Source organism: Ambystoma mexicanum, chromosome 9 (genome assembly GCF_040938575.1).
Source record: "Ambystoma mexicanum isolate Mex_15411 chromosome 9, UKY_AmexF1_1, whole genome shotgun sequence".
NCBI classification, from domain to species: Eukaryota; Metazoa; Chordata; class Amphibia; order Caudata; family Ambystomatidae; genus Ambystoma; species Ambystoma mexicanum.
In genome coordinates this window covers 909,142,639-909,155,878 of record NC_090931.1, presented here as the reverse complement: position 1 = coordinate 909,155,878, position 13,240 = coordinate 909,142,639, and the positions used below count along the sequence as shown (strand labels likewise).

Sequence of the window (13,240 nt, the reverse complement as noted above, 5' to 3'; positions counted from 1 at the left end):
TAGTCAAACTTTAGCCACACTTGCTTTCCTTGAAATCCTTGAGCCCCTGGCTTCAAGTTTGGCAGTGCGGGGAATTATGACACCCTCAGTAACCTCACATTTTACTGCATAATGGTTCACTGGTAGGTGCAACTTTCAGTCGGAGCGGGGCTTTTAATTATGAAGTTTCCTGCATTAGCCCCAAACAGTTTTTTCCTGTATTATGTGCCTCTTCAAAGGTTTTATGACTTGATGGTCGTGAAGATTATGGGGCCTCTGTCGACAAGTTCCACTCAGAAAGATACAAATAACTTCCTGAGCGATCCTTGAGGCCACAGGTTTTTTGAGTGCCGAAGAACACCAGGAACACCGGTGACCCTTCGACCGCTGTAAAGCAAGCAATGGGTCAGTACAATGGGAAAACAATACACTGAAATGGCGAGATCACAGATATCAAGGGGCTTACCAAGGTGGGGTCTGGGAAGAGCACAGAAGGAAATGGAGGTGTTCCGTGTGGTTGCAGAATGTAGCAAGCTGTAGTGAGTAGGCTTAGATAGTTGTTGAGTTTGGCACTGCAAAAACTGAATGGAAAGGGTAATCCGAAAACATCCGTTAAGAGTTCCAAGGTCAAAAGCCAGCCAAGTTTGTCAAAACCAGGGGTAATCAAAAGGAATCCAAAACACAGTTCAAAAGGTCCAGAAACAGTAAAACAGTATCCGAGAGCTTGACAGAGGAATCCAAGAATAACAGTCTGTAGTCCAGAATCGAGATGTGGAGACAGGAAGACGCTGAACAGTGCCTGATTGGGTCAGCTGTGAAGCACTGAATGAGCATTCCCTCTCCGGTTTTGAAGGGACCTAAGAGTGTCATATGACCCCATCAACGTGACTGATGAAATAGCACGTTTCTGTGTCACATGACCCAAGATTTCAAAGACGCTACCGGGTCTTCCTGGAGGCGTGATGAAGCAAAGAAAAAAGCCGGCGTCTCTGTCGATTATCTCCAAGATGCCAGGGCAGCTGCCAATGCCGCAATACGTGAGAATGACCATAAGGCATTGGATACCCTCATGTGTTCTTGTTGCATAGCCGCTACCGTGCTACTTGAGGGAGTGAGGACCTCAGGTTAGAAGTGGTAGGCAAATCAGGACCTGAGACGGAGGGCTTAGTGGCTGCACGGGTATTCGTGTGCGTAAGGTGACCAGTAGATGGTGTAACAAAAGGTGACTGAAGTTTTATGGTCGGAAAAATAATGTTCATTACTTTAGTCAACCCCCACAGCAAATTTCCCTGACATTTTTCTTGTGCGAACAGTGCTACATTTTCACTGTGGCTTTTTAAAGTCATTTTTCTTTTTCACAAGTGTGCAAGCCGTTTTTGCATTTAATGTTTGAATTCCTGTCTTGTAGGTCATTGGATTCTTTCATTTCTCCTTTTTGAGTGAGTTTGCATTTGCTGTTAGTCCATTGACAATGAAGGGTAGGCCCCCTTCCACGTGGTTCTTTGATTTGACTTGAACAGGAGAAAAAGCTAAGCCATTTTCCGTTTGCAGTGTTTGCAGGGCTGCTGTTTGAGTGAAATGGAAAGTACAATCCGTTTCTGATTGTAGTGTTGAAATTCTTGCCCCTCATGTGAGTTAAAAGTAAAGTAAGGCTGTTTTTGGATGCAATGCCAAACTTCATGTCATTCACGGGAAATAAAAGAAATGCAGGGCTGTTTTTGGATCCAGTGCATAACCTCTTGTAATTCAGATGAAATAAAAGCAATGCAGGGACGTTTTTGGATGCAGTGTTCAAATGCTTGCCACTCATGTGACAGGGAAAGCAAAGCACGGCTGTTTTTGGTGGCAGTGTTTAAATACAGTGTTTCAAGTGAAGGGGATTTCGGTTTAGGGCCTTTAAATGCACCCCACAGAACCCTCCTGTTCTTCCATGACTTTTTGTTGGGGAAGAGGAGGGCAGAGTGGGGTTTCCTTCTGTGTAATGTTCCTTCATCAGGGAGTGGGCACTCCAGTACCCCCTTCCATCTCTGGGTTGGGGAGTGTGGCATGGTTCCCCTTTCCTTCATTCCTTTCATTCCTTTGGGAACGGGACTCCAGTATCCCCTTCCATCTTTGGGTTGGGTAGTGTGGCACGGCTCCCCCTTTCCTCCTTTCCTTCCAGGTCGCCGGGATTTTCCTCTACAGGCTGGAATTTAAGAATGTTAGTTCTCGAATAGAAGATTTAAAAAAAGTATCAGCACTTTTTATAGACATTTTTCCCAGAAGAGTTATAAATAATTTACAGCGACAACAACTTGCAATTTTTATACAATATCAACTTTTCTTTTTTTTTCTCTAATTTTTACAATAACACCAAGTAAATTACTCCCTGATATATATATATATATATATATATATATATATATATATATATATATATATATATATATATATATGAATTTCTTCGTCCAGGATTCCTGGGCTCTACCCTCACTGGGATTTAATCAGACACAATTCCTGCTCTCTTAATTTTTAGGGGGGATGGTGGATTGTCAGCCCAAGCCTGCGATTGTGTCGTCTTCTCCATTTTGAACTTTAACTGCCTACTGTAGCAATGGAGCTGACCGAAATGCTTTTTCAGGATTGTCAAAGCCCCTGGGGTTACCCTCCAATTGGGACCAGACTTTGTACTTAATGAGGTCCAAATAAATTGTGAATCGATTGAGAATGTCACTGCCTAAGTAGAAGGCAGAGGGGACATCTCAAAAGACCCAACAATTATGCTCTATGCTTTTATCACCAAGAGAAATGACTAGCATGCACCTGCTAGGTAGGAGATGTTTGGAACCGGGAGTCTCCAGACCCCATACCCACTGACAAAACAACTCAACTGTTGGATTGGTCTGATCTTTTGGGAGTTTCCTGGATAACGCTTCGCTGATTAAGCTTTTCTCAGTATTCAGGCCTACACTCGCGAGAACAGGCTCGCCCCTCATTTACCTGAATGGGGAGGAACAACTGTTCACCCTTTTTCTGAATTCCAGTCAAGCTTCGAACTGGATTTACATCACTTTTTAGCATGGGATTTGGGTTTTCAAATTGTGGATCAGTATAAAATTTCAGGGTATTTCCTTCCAGTGTGGAATGCCCCTTAGAACTGGAAGGAAGGATAATTTTCAGGAATGGAGATGGGTTCCCCTCACCAGTTTGTTGTCCTACAGCAATTACTGTGATGAAGGGGACTTGATTGTTTCTAAAATGGAACTCAATTTTGTCAGACCGCTGCTCAACCATGTGGCATGTGCCATTTAGGCTTACATAGTTGGGCTCTGTTTTAATTTTATTGGCCGGTTAGTCTGGGTGCAGAGGATCTTGTTCACGCAGTCAATTAGTGGTGACAATCTGCAAAGGAGATAATTTCCTAAGAGACAGGGTGTTCCTTCTGGAGTGATGACTATGACTGGGTGCCTCACCTTCTGTCACCCAATTTTGATCTCCAGATCCGCAGTCCCCTCGACAGGAATGTCATTCCCGTCGAAGTTCTGGAGTTGTCCAGGAAGAGGTGTGAGGGGAATTTGGTGACTCTCCCCCTTCCTGAATTGATTTTTTCAAATTCCTTTTTAGACAGGAGGATGACTTGTGATCCTGTATTAACCAGTGCTGGAAATGCACACTGCCCTTGTACCCGGATGGGGGCATAAAACCTATCTTCTTTCTCCTCCAGTGGGCAAAGGAAATGGCATTTTGGGTCAGTTGGACCGTTAATTTCTTTATTTTGGACTCCGACACCGTGGGGTCTTGGGCAGTTTTCTGTGTCAGAGTTTGGGAATCTGGGATGAAAATTTAGCATCCTGAGATTTGGGGAGTTTGTGAATCCCCTTTTTCACTTGATTCTGTGCTGTCCCGCTTCTCCCGGAGACAGTCATTTGAACCAGTTTGGGGGGAGGATCCTTCATTCATTCCTGAGTTCTCAGGATGAGATTTCTGGGGTTCAGGGATAAATGGTTCTAGGTCAGTCCCCATACCTACCCAGTCCGAGTTATTGTCTTTTTGGGACACATTTTTCTTTGGGAGGAATCCCCCCATCCTTGAAAGAGAAGACTTTCTTCACAGAATCCTCTAGGGATTCTTCCCCTTCAAAATGGAGGACGCGGACAAATTTGGTCTTCTTTGTCCCTTGGTTTCTCCTACTTACCCTCTAATCCCTAGGTTGTAGCTTTTCGGGGTAGGAGATTTGGGTTCAGGTTCAGAGGTTTCTAGGGGCTTTTCATAGCTAAGGAAGGACACTTGCTCTAGGGCTTTGCAACCCCCTTCCTCCCGATCCTCCTCCTGTGGAACATGCTGGTTGTCGGGGTTCTGTCCGCATCATTGTTCCAGGGTGCCAGACCCTTGGTTTGAGCTGTCTGAGCAGCCATGTTCATCTGTGGTTTCTGCTAAGCCCTCAACTTGCGACACAGGTCTTGGATCAAGCTCTGTACCTGACGCTCCAGTTGTGACACCCTCTCTGGCTGATACGGGTGTCTTGAGTCAAATCTTTGCTGCTCTCGGGAAGGGTAACTGTCCCTTCTCCCAGAGTAACTTTGATATGGAAAGTTTCCCTGGTAGTCCTCCATTCTTGGTCTCCCTTCTCCCTGATTTGGTGGTCTAGACTCCTGAAAGCGGGGAGAGAAAGGAGGGTTGCTCTGTAGGTTGGGGTTTGGAGGATATCTGAGGAAGAAACTTAAAATAGAGGGTGGAAGATTACTGCCCTCCTGAGGGAAGGTTGGAGGGAAGTTGGGAGGAAGATTTCCTGGGGCCGTACTTACCTGGTTGGATACACCCCCCTGAGCCGGGGGAGTCCATATGTACCCCAAGATGTTTCTATTCCCCTTGTACCTCGGGCTGATGTAGATGACAGAGTCAGGTGACACATTTGTGGGGGGCCATGCCTTGCTTCCCCCTGCTTGGGACTGGTCATAGGGTCTTCTCTGCCACTGGTTTGTTTGGTTGGTGGGAGTTGTATTTTTAGGCCCCCCATCTCTAGGTCTAAAATGGGGGTAACCTTCACCTCCGCCACCTTGGCAGCAGTGGGGGTGCTGGTTGGTTTGGAATATTTGGGGGAATTCTTATTTTCTACTGGCTTTTGGACCTCATAGATCCCGGTAGCTTGTTCTATTACCTAGTCCAGGGTCCTTTTATTGTGGAAGTCACTAACCAACTACGTCATAATGTACTTAGGGTTTGCATGGAAATAGGTAGTGATGAACTCCTTACTGTACGTTTGCACCCACCTAGTGGTTTGTGCAAATGCCTGCTTCAATTTTTAGACAAATTCCCTCGGGGTCTGATCCTCTCCGCACTGCAGGTTGTAGGCCACCTTGCAAGCCTCCTGGGGGTTTCAGTGCACATAGAAGTGCTTCAAGATGGCCACCTTGTGGGTAGACCACCTTGAATGATCATGATCCTCCAGCCAGCAAAGAAGCTGGAGTATTCTGGGGAGAATGTCCATTTGGCAAACTCCATAGAATTCTGGTCATTTTCAATGCCAAATGAGGTCATCATTTGGTCATACAGTTCCAGATGCTCCCAGACTGAGTACTTGGCGTTTTTATAGTACAAGGTCATGACGTTTTTAATGGCTTTTATTTGTCTACTGGGGTCTTTCACCAAAGTTCTCTTTTGTTTGGCTGCCTTCTTTTTCTGCTGCACCTGAATCCATTCGCCCTCAGATTCAGAGCTGATGTTATTTGAAGTCCTATCCCTATCCTCTAGGCGCTCCCTGATTCCTGGAGACTGAGAGTCTCTCCCAGAATGACTCGGCCTAGTCTCTTCTCCCCTGTGGTATTGTGGGCTCTCTGGGTCACTTTCCTTGGACTTCCTCTTTCGCATAGGGGAGTACTCCTCACACTCCCCCCTTCTTCTGGGGTTTGTGGAGAACTCGCCCCACCTCCCTGATTGGGTGGAGGTTTTCAGGATGCTCTTTTGGGGCCTAAACTCAGACTCCTTTTTATCTGCAAAGTGGACCAGGTGGTCCCTTTGTAGCTGATGTTTCTGCCAGTCTAACTCCCTGATCTTCTCTTCAGAGGAGTCTTCCTGATCAGACACATGGGCCACAATATTTTTTAACCTAAACAGGGATGCACATCTATCAATCTCTGATGGACGCTGGCATGCCGGCCCAATCATGCTAGGCCTAATTGAGTCGGGCCGCCCGATGGTTCCTGGTTCTTGTGCACTTGTAGACATGAAGTTAGCAGCACCTTGCGCATATAGGGTGGTAAGTCGGCTTGAGGCCCTTGGTACAGAAGGCATCACACTGTGATCCAGGGTTGCCCTGCCACTCTCTAACTGTTCGGGGTGCCTCAAGTCCTTATTAAATCTAGCACACTCTTTTTCTAACCTCTCGAATTTCTCTTTCTCAGCCCCTATTTCTTGATAGTATGCATAGGCCTGAGCCTTGTGCTCTGCTATCAGGGCCAGACTGACGTCTGTGACCTTCCCATGTGCTACTACTTGGCTCTGGAGTCTCCTGTTCTCATCAGAAAGGGCCTCCTTTTCATTCTGTGCTTCGTGGATTGCCTGGGAATACTCCGACCATTTCTGTTGCAGGAGATGCATCTCCTCACTCTGTGCATTTTTGGTCTGTATTGTCTGTTCTAGTCATTTCCTGCAAACGTGACTCACTTTTCTCCGGGTCTGTCTATAATGTGCACACTTTGTGGCATAGGGCATCTTTTTCCTGATACAGTGTGCTATTTAGTTCACTAAAGTTATCACTCTGTTGTTTCATAGCGCTTGACTTCCTACGTTCCTGGTCAAATTCCCCTTGGGAATGGACCTCTTTAATAATTCACTTGCTATTTTCCTCTTCTAATTGCTTCTTCTGATTTTTAAAAATGCCCATATCCTCTAAGCACACTCTATTGTATGTCACTTGTTGGTTCAATTTTAGTTGACTCTCTTTCAGGGAATGAACCCTTTCTTGGCATTCCTCTTTTAGTGCAGATAATTGGGACTCTCACTCTGAATTGGTTTGTTGCTGTACTGCCAACTCATCCTTTTGCTGCTGAATGGTATTTCCCAATTCTAACTCAGAATGTTGTCTCTCTCGCATTTTCTCCTCTACCTGCCTTAACTCACTCTATGTTTCATTTTAAAGCTCAGACTTATTTTTCACAGATGTTATACTTTCCTGGTACCTTTCTTTCATGACTATCATGTGGAAGTACATGTATGCGGTGAGTTGTACCATTTTAATTTGTTCATCTTTAACATTCTGCGCCATATAGAAGTCAGTCAGAGCTTGATGTAACAGGCCACTGTCCTGCCACAAATCCATAATTATAGAGGTCACCTGTTGCATCATACTAGAGAGCCAGGTTTCATGTTTTTGTTCTTCCCATTCCCCTCTAATGAATAATTTGGACAGAAGGTGCTGCCTAGCCATGTTAATTTCCACAGTGCTCATTATGAAGAGTGTTCTACTGCTGGTGGGTTATCTATGCAAGGGCAAACTCTCCACCCTGCTCCTGCCTAGTTTATGGTTACAATATTTTATTCTGAGACACAGCCCTGATACCTCAGTCACACGTTTTTGGTTGGCGCTTTGAAAATGCAACCCAGCTTTCTAGCCACTAAAAGTAACACTACCTTCAATGGGTTAGCTTGCTGTGTTCCACTGTCACGGTTTAAAACTCTAACCTCAATCATGGCACAAGCCCCCACCTTGTCACGGTTTTACTACACAGCACACTGCAACCAGGGACTTCTTCCCCGACAACGAATGTGGCATACAATAAAGAGCTTTTTATTTTTATTAAACCATGGGTTTTTTTTAGGTTTTTTTAGTAGGCCTACAACCTGTCTCTCACCCAACCTCCACAAACACCTGTGTCACAATGGACCAGGAATCAGGCCTGTGTAAATCAAGAAGATATGTATTCATTTATTATAAAGGAAAATCACAGCCACCAATGTTGTGGCAACACAAAATGCACTCATCTCTACTAAACAATTAGGTTAAGAGTTCCTATTACAATTCACAAATTATTTAATGGCAACACAGAAGAAGAACAATTTGATAAAGAGATAACACCAACGGATTAGCACTCCCCCGTCCAACCCCCCTAAACTTCAGCTAAATTGGTTTCTTTGAATAGAAGGCATTGGCAAGGAGAGGAATAGAGAGAGAACATCGGATTTGGGGTAAAGCCCACCACCCCAAGATGAGAAGCCAGCAAAGAAGGTGAAAACCTGTTTTTGAAGCAAAATGGCCGAATGGGATTTTGATTATTACTCACAACTGCTAGGGGACAGAATGAAAGGAAATACGCGTTGCTTACACTTGAGGAGATAGGCAAGCTTAGATAATACTAATCAGCACACCAGGGCAAGCTAGAAATAATGTAGGCAATTGGTTTTGGGAGGAAACAAATGCAAAAAGGAAAAATACAATGGCAAATGGAAATTCGTTTTACACTGGATTCACACTGACAGGCAGCCCAGGGAAGGGGTATAGCTCAGAACAGGAAAACTGGTTTTCAATCACAAGGACAGAGGCACATAACAAATAGACTTGTAGGCAAAAGGGATTGCTCTCAATGGGACTACGATTTTGGGTTTTAATAGGACAGATGCAAATAGGAATTTGTGGGGTAATGCATACAATATGCGGACGAATTCGGTTTTCAGGTACAAGGAGACTAATTCTTTTGAGGCAATACTTTAATGACTATACTAATTAAAGAAAGACACCAGGGACAAGAGGGTTAATTTTGAATTTTAACACTCTTGAACAGTGAATTTCAAATAGGGGAATTCATTGATTTACTGAAAAATATGCTAAGGATTTACACAGACACTGAGAGATTTACCTAAGGGAATATGCTAACAGACACAAGCTAAATACAAATTCTTCTATGGGAGGTGACTGAATTACACTGGCAATTCTGGGTTTTCAATGGGGTTTAATGCTCCAAAAAGGAAGGGCTTGTACAATTTAGGGCTGGGTTTATTTGTTACTTACAAAGTAAGCCTTGGTTTACTATTCTGGAAAGCAAGCTGGATCTCAGGAAACTATGGACAGCTAATTAAGGTGCCAGGCGACTGCACACTGCCTTGGTTTGGGATTCTGGGAAGCCAGCTGTATCTCAGGAAATGCTGGTCAGCTAGGCAAGGGGTCTGGTCACTATACTCTGCCTTGGTTTGGTTCAGCCGCCTTCTCTCCACCCTCCTTCTCCTGTCTCCCTGGATTTTTTTGTGTGCCCCTGACCTAGTACAGTCCTCCTTATATACTTATAACACAAATGACATCACTCACTTTACAATCTAGGTGGAGTACTCTGTAATTACCCCTACCACTCGGATAGGACAGTTTTCCATTCCTCTCTCCACCCCCTGGCATGATTGGTTCAAGGAGAGAGAGCACCATCTGTCTGTTGGCAATTATTACAGTTCTTTGTTCTCCTGGCCATTTTTGACAAAAACCAGTTATGTCTCATAACTTCATAATTCTACCAGCCCCTGACATATGAACTAGATATGTGCTTTTAATGGGTCATAAGGAATTAGGTAAGCCAATCACCAACTCTGTACGATGTAGCCTGGCGGCACATTTGTGTCCTTGTTTCAAAATGTATAACAGTTATAACTCGGCATATGATCAAGCAGGTTCATAATTTCATTTTCCATCTTTCCACCAATTGTCATATTTGTCCCATTTTTAGATCAACGAGAAAATTGTTCTAACTGGCCATTTCCATTTCCAAAGTCCTAGGAAAATGCACTTTATCTCTTTAAAACCGACTGGAAATTACATAAAAACATAGCATAAAATGAAATTATTCCTCATGCTAATTGCTGCAAAAATGCCTAAAGAGGAAATCAGTCCTTTAATATCAATTAGGAGGATCTGTCCCCCTCTATGGGAGGGGCGCTTCCTCCCGCACAGCCAACTGTCTTCCCCTGGCTCAGCCTGTGACCAAAGATTTTTATGACCCCCTTTGAAGTTGCCAGTTTGATCTTGGTAGTGGGTGCAGGAAGGAGCTCACACCCCCTAGTCAAACTTTAATCACACTTGCTTTCTTTGAAATCGCTGAGCCCCTGCCTTCAAGTCTGGCAGTCCAGGGAATCATGACAACATCAGTAACCTCACATTTTACTGCAGAATGGTTCACTGATAGGTGCGACTTCCAGTGGGAGCGGGACTTTTCATTTTGAAGTTTTCTGCCTTAGCCCCAAAATGTTTTTTCTGGTATTGTGTGCCTCTTCAAATGTGAATGAAGGTTTGTGAGTGGAAAAATAATGTACATTATTTTAGTCAAACCCCACAGCAAATTTCCCTGACATTTTTCTTGTGTGAGCGGTGCTATCATTTCACTGTGGCTTTTTAAAGTAATTTTTCTTTTTCACATGTGTGCAAGCCGTTTTTGCGTTTAATGTTTGAAGTCTTGTAGGTCATGCGATTCTTTCATTTCTCCTTTTGAGTGAATTTGCATTTGCTGTTAGTCCATTGACAATGAGGGGTAGTCCCCCTTCAACGTGGTTCTTTGATTTGACTTGAACAGGAGAAAAAGTTAAGCCATTTTTTGTTTGCAGTGTTTGCAGGGCTGCTGTTCGAGTGAAATAGAAATCAAAATCAATTTCTGATTGTAGTGTTGAAATTCTTGCCCCTCGTGTGAATTAAAAGTAAAGCAAGGCCGTTTTTGGATGCAATGCAAAACTTCATGTCATTCACGGGAAATAAAAGCAATGCAGGGCTGTTTTTGGATGCAGTGCATAACTTCTTGTCAATCAGGTGAAATAAAAGCAATGCAGGGCTGTTTTTGGAATCAGTGCATAACTTCTTGTCATTCAGATGAAATAAAAGCAAAGCAGGGCCGTTTTTGGATGCAATGTTCAAATGCTTGCCACTCATGTGACAGGGAATGCAAAGCACGGCCGTTTTTGGTGGCAGTGTTTAAATTAAGTGTTTCAGGTGAAGGGGATTTCCGTTTAGGGCCTTCAAATGCACCCCACAGATCCACCCTTCTCCTCCATGATTTTTTGTTAGGGAAGAGTAGGGCAGAGTGTGGTTTCCTTCTACTTAATTTTCCTTCATTAGGGAATGGGCACTCCAGTATCCCTTTCCATCTCAGATTTGGGGTGTGTGGCATGGTACCCCTTTCCTTCATTCCTTTGGGAGTGGGCACTCCAGTATCACCTTCCATCTTTGGGTTGGGTATTGTGGCACAGCTCCCACTTTCCTGCTTTCCTTCCCGGTCCCCAGCATTTTCCTCTACAGGCTGGAAATTAATAATGTTTGTTCTCTAATAGAAGATAAAAAAACAAGTTTCAGTACTTTTTATAGAAATTTTTCCCAGAAGATTTATAAAGAATTTACATACAACGACAACAACTTGCAATTTTAATATAACATCAACTTTTCTTTTTTTTCTCAATTATTTTCATTTTTACAATAACACCAAGGAAAGTACTCCCTGTTTTATTTTATATATATATATATATATATATATATATATATATATATATATATATATATATATATATATATATATTCAGTGAAAAAACTTTGTTAAAGGGACGTTATGGTTAAGTTGCGCTGCTAAAAACCTATGAAATTCAGTGAAAAAACTTTGTTAAAGGGACGTTATGGTTAAGTTGCACTGCTAAAAACCAATGAAATTCAGTGAAAAAACTTTGTTAAAGGGACGTTATGGTTAAGTTGCGCTGCTAAAAACCTTTCAAATTCAGTGAAAAAACTTTGTTAAAGGGACGTTATGGTTCCAAGTAAAACCGAAAAACCCTTGAAATTCACCAGTTATGGTAAGCTAAGCAACCATAACTCGTGCCACCACCGTACACTGCTAAGCCTAACACCCATGACATCAAAGATGACATCACAAATGTCATTTATGACATCACTGATGACATAACATGTCTGGCTCCCTCTTTTTTCCATTACTGACATATCTAGGCCACATGGTTTTCTTCAGTAACAGTCAGGAACTAAAAATTGTAAACGTACTATATTTGTAGACTTATCCTTCAAGTATGTTCTTATAGTAATTCCCTTAGGGTCCAGTCATATCATATGAAACATATACATAGGGAAAGACACAAGCTTGAAACACAGCACTCCTTTCTGTGCATGAAGATAATCAGTAGAGTTATCAGCACTTTCTGATAGTTATGTGTTTTTTTATTACTGTACTTTCCCTGTATATGCTCATATTTGTATACATTGTACTCACATTACTTTCCTTAGGGTCCAGTCACATCATGTGATACATATACTTATGGTAAATAGCAGCTTTCAAACAGAGAAATCATTTATTTGCATAAAGATAATCAGTTAGGTTATGAATTATTTCTGCTACTACTTCTGCTTTTTTGCTTACTTCACTTTCCCTGTACATACCCATATATGTATGTGTTCTTGTCTCTTTGTGTTTTGTTTGTAATACTGCAATTATGTAATACGTGGGTTTTATTAGCTACTTATTACATATTTCAAAGTACGCAAAACTCTAATAAGAAAACAGTTATCATTTCATTATTCAACATATCAACATTATGAATATTGTACCTTCATCATATATTCTGCACACAATGCCTATGTTTCTGGATGAGTAGGTTAGTATACTGAATAGAACTTCATACTAGAATGCTATTTATATCAATGCATTGCTTAATGCACTAATTAGCTCATGACATTTATTCCAATGATCCTTGGCAGTTTTTTAACAACATTATAATAAGAATCCCTTGTACACACATTTCATGAAAAGTAAATACACATGTGATGTCATCAGTGATGTCATCAATGACATTTGTGATGTCATCTTTGATGTCCTGGGTGTTAGGCTTAGCAGTACACGGTGGTGGCGCGAGTTATGGCTTAGCTTACCATAACTGGCGAATTTCAAGGGTTTTTCGGTTTTACTTGGAACCATAACGTCCCTTTAACAAAGTTTTTTCACTGAATTTGAAAGGTTTTTAGCAGCGCAACTTAACCATAACGTCCCTTTAACAACATTTTTTCACTGAATTTCATTAGTTTTTAGCAGCGCAACTTAACCATAACGTCCCTTTAACTAAGTTTTTTCACTGAATTTCATAGGTTTTTAGCAGGGCAACTTAACCATAACGTTCCTTTAACAATGTTTTTTCACTGAATTTCTTAGGTTTTTAGCAGCGCAACTTAACCATAACGTCCCTTTAACAAAGTTTTTTCACTGAATTTCATAGGTCTTTAGTAGTGCAACTTAACAATAATGACTTTGACTTTATATGCATGTCATAT

General features: G+C 42.3%; 1 protein-coding gene across 2 annotated transcripts in view; it reads right to left on the bottom strand.

Moving 5' to 3' along the window:
* Positions 1–2,447: 2,447 nt before the first annotated feature.
* Positions 2,448–13,240, bottom strand: part of LOC138488767 (uncharacterized) — a 74,788-nt gene continuing 63,995 nt past the window's right edge. For both annotated transcript variants that reach the window (XM_069616049.1, XM_069616050.1), the window contains exon 2: positions 2,448–11,243. In XM_069616049.1, coding sequence (XP_069472150.1) covers positions 5,356–6,555 — 1,200 coding nt within the window. In that variant the 5' untranslated portion in view covers positions 6,556–11,243 and the 3' untranslated portion in view covers positions 2,448–5,355. The remainder of the gene's footprint in view (positions 11,244–13,240) is intronic.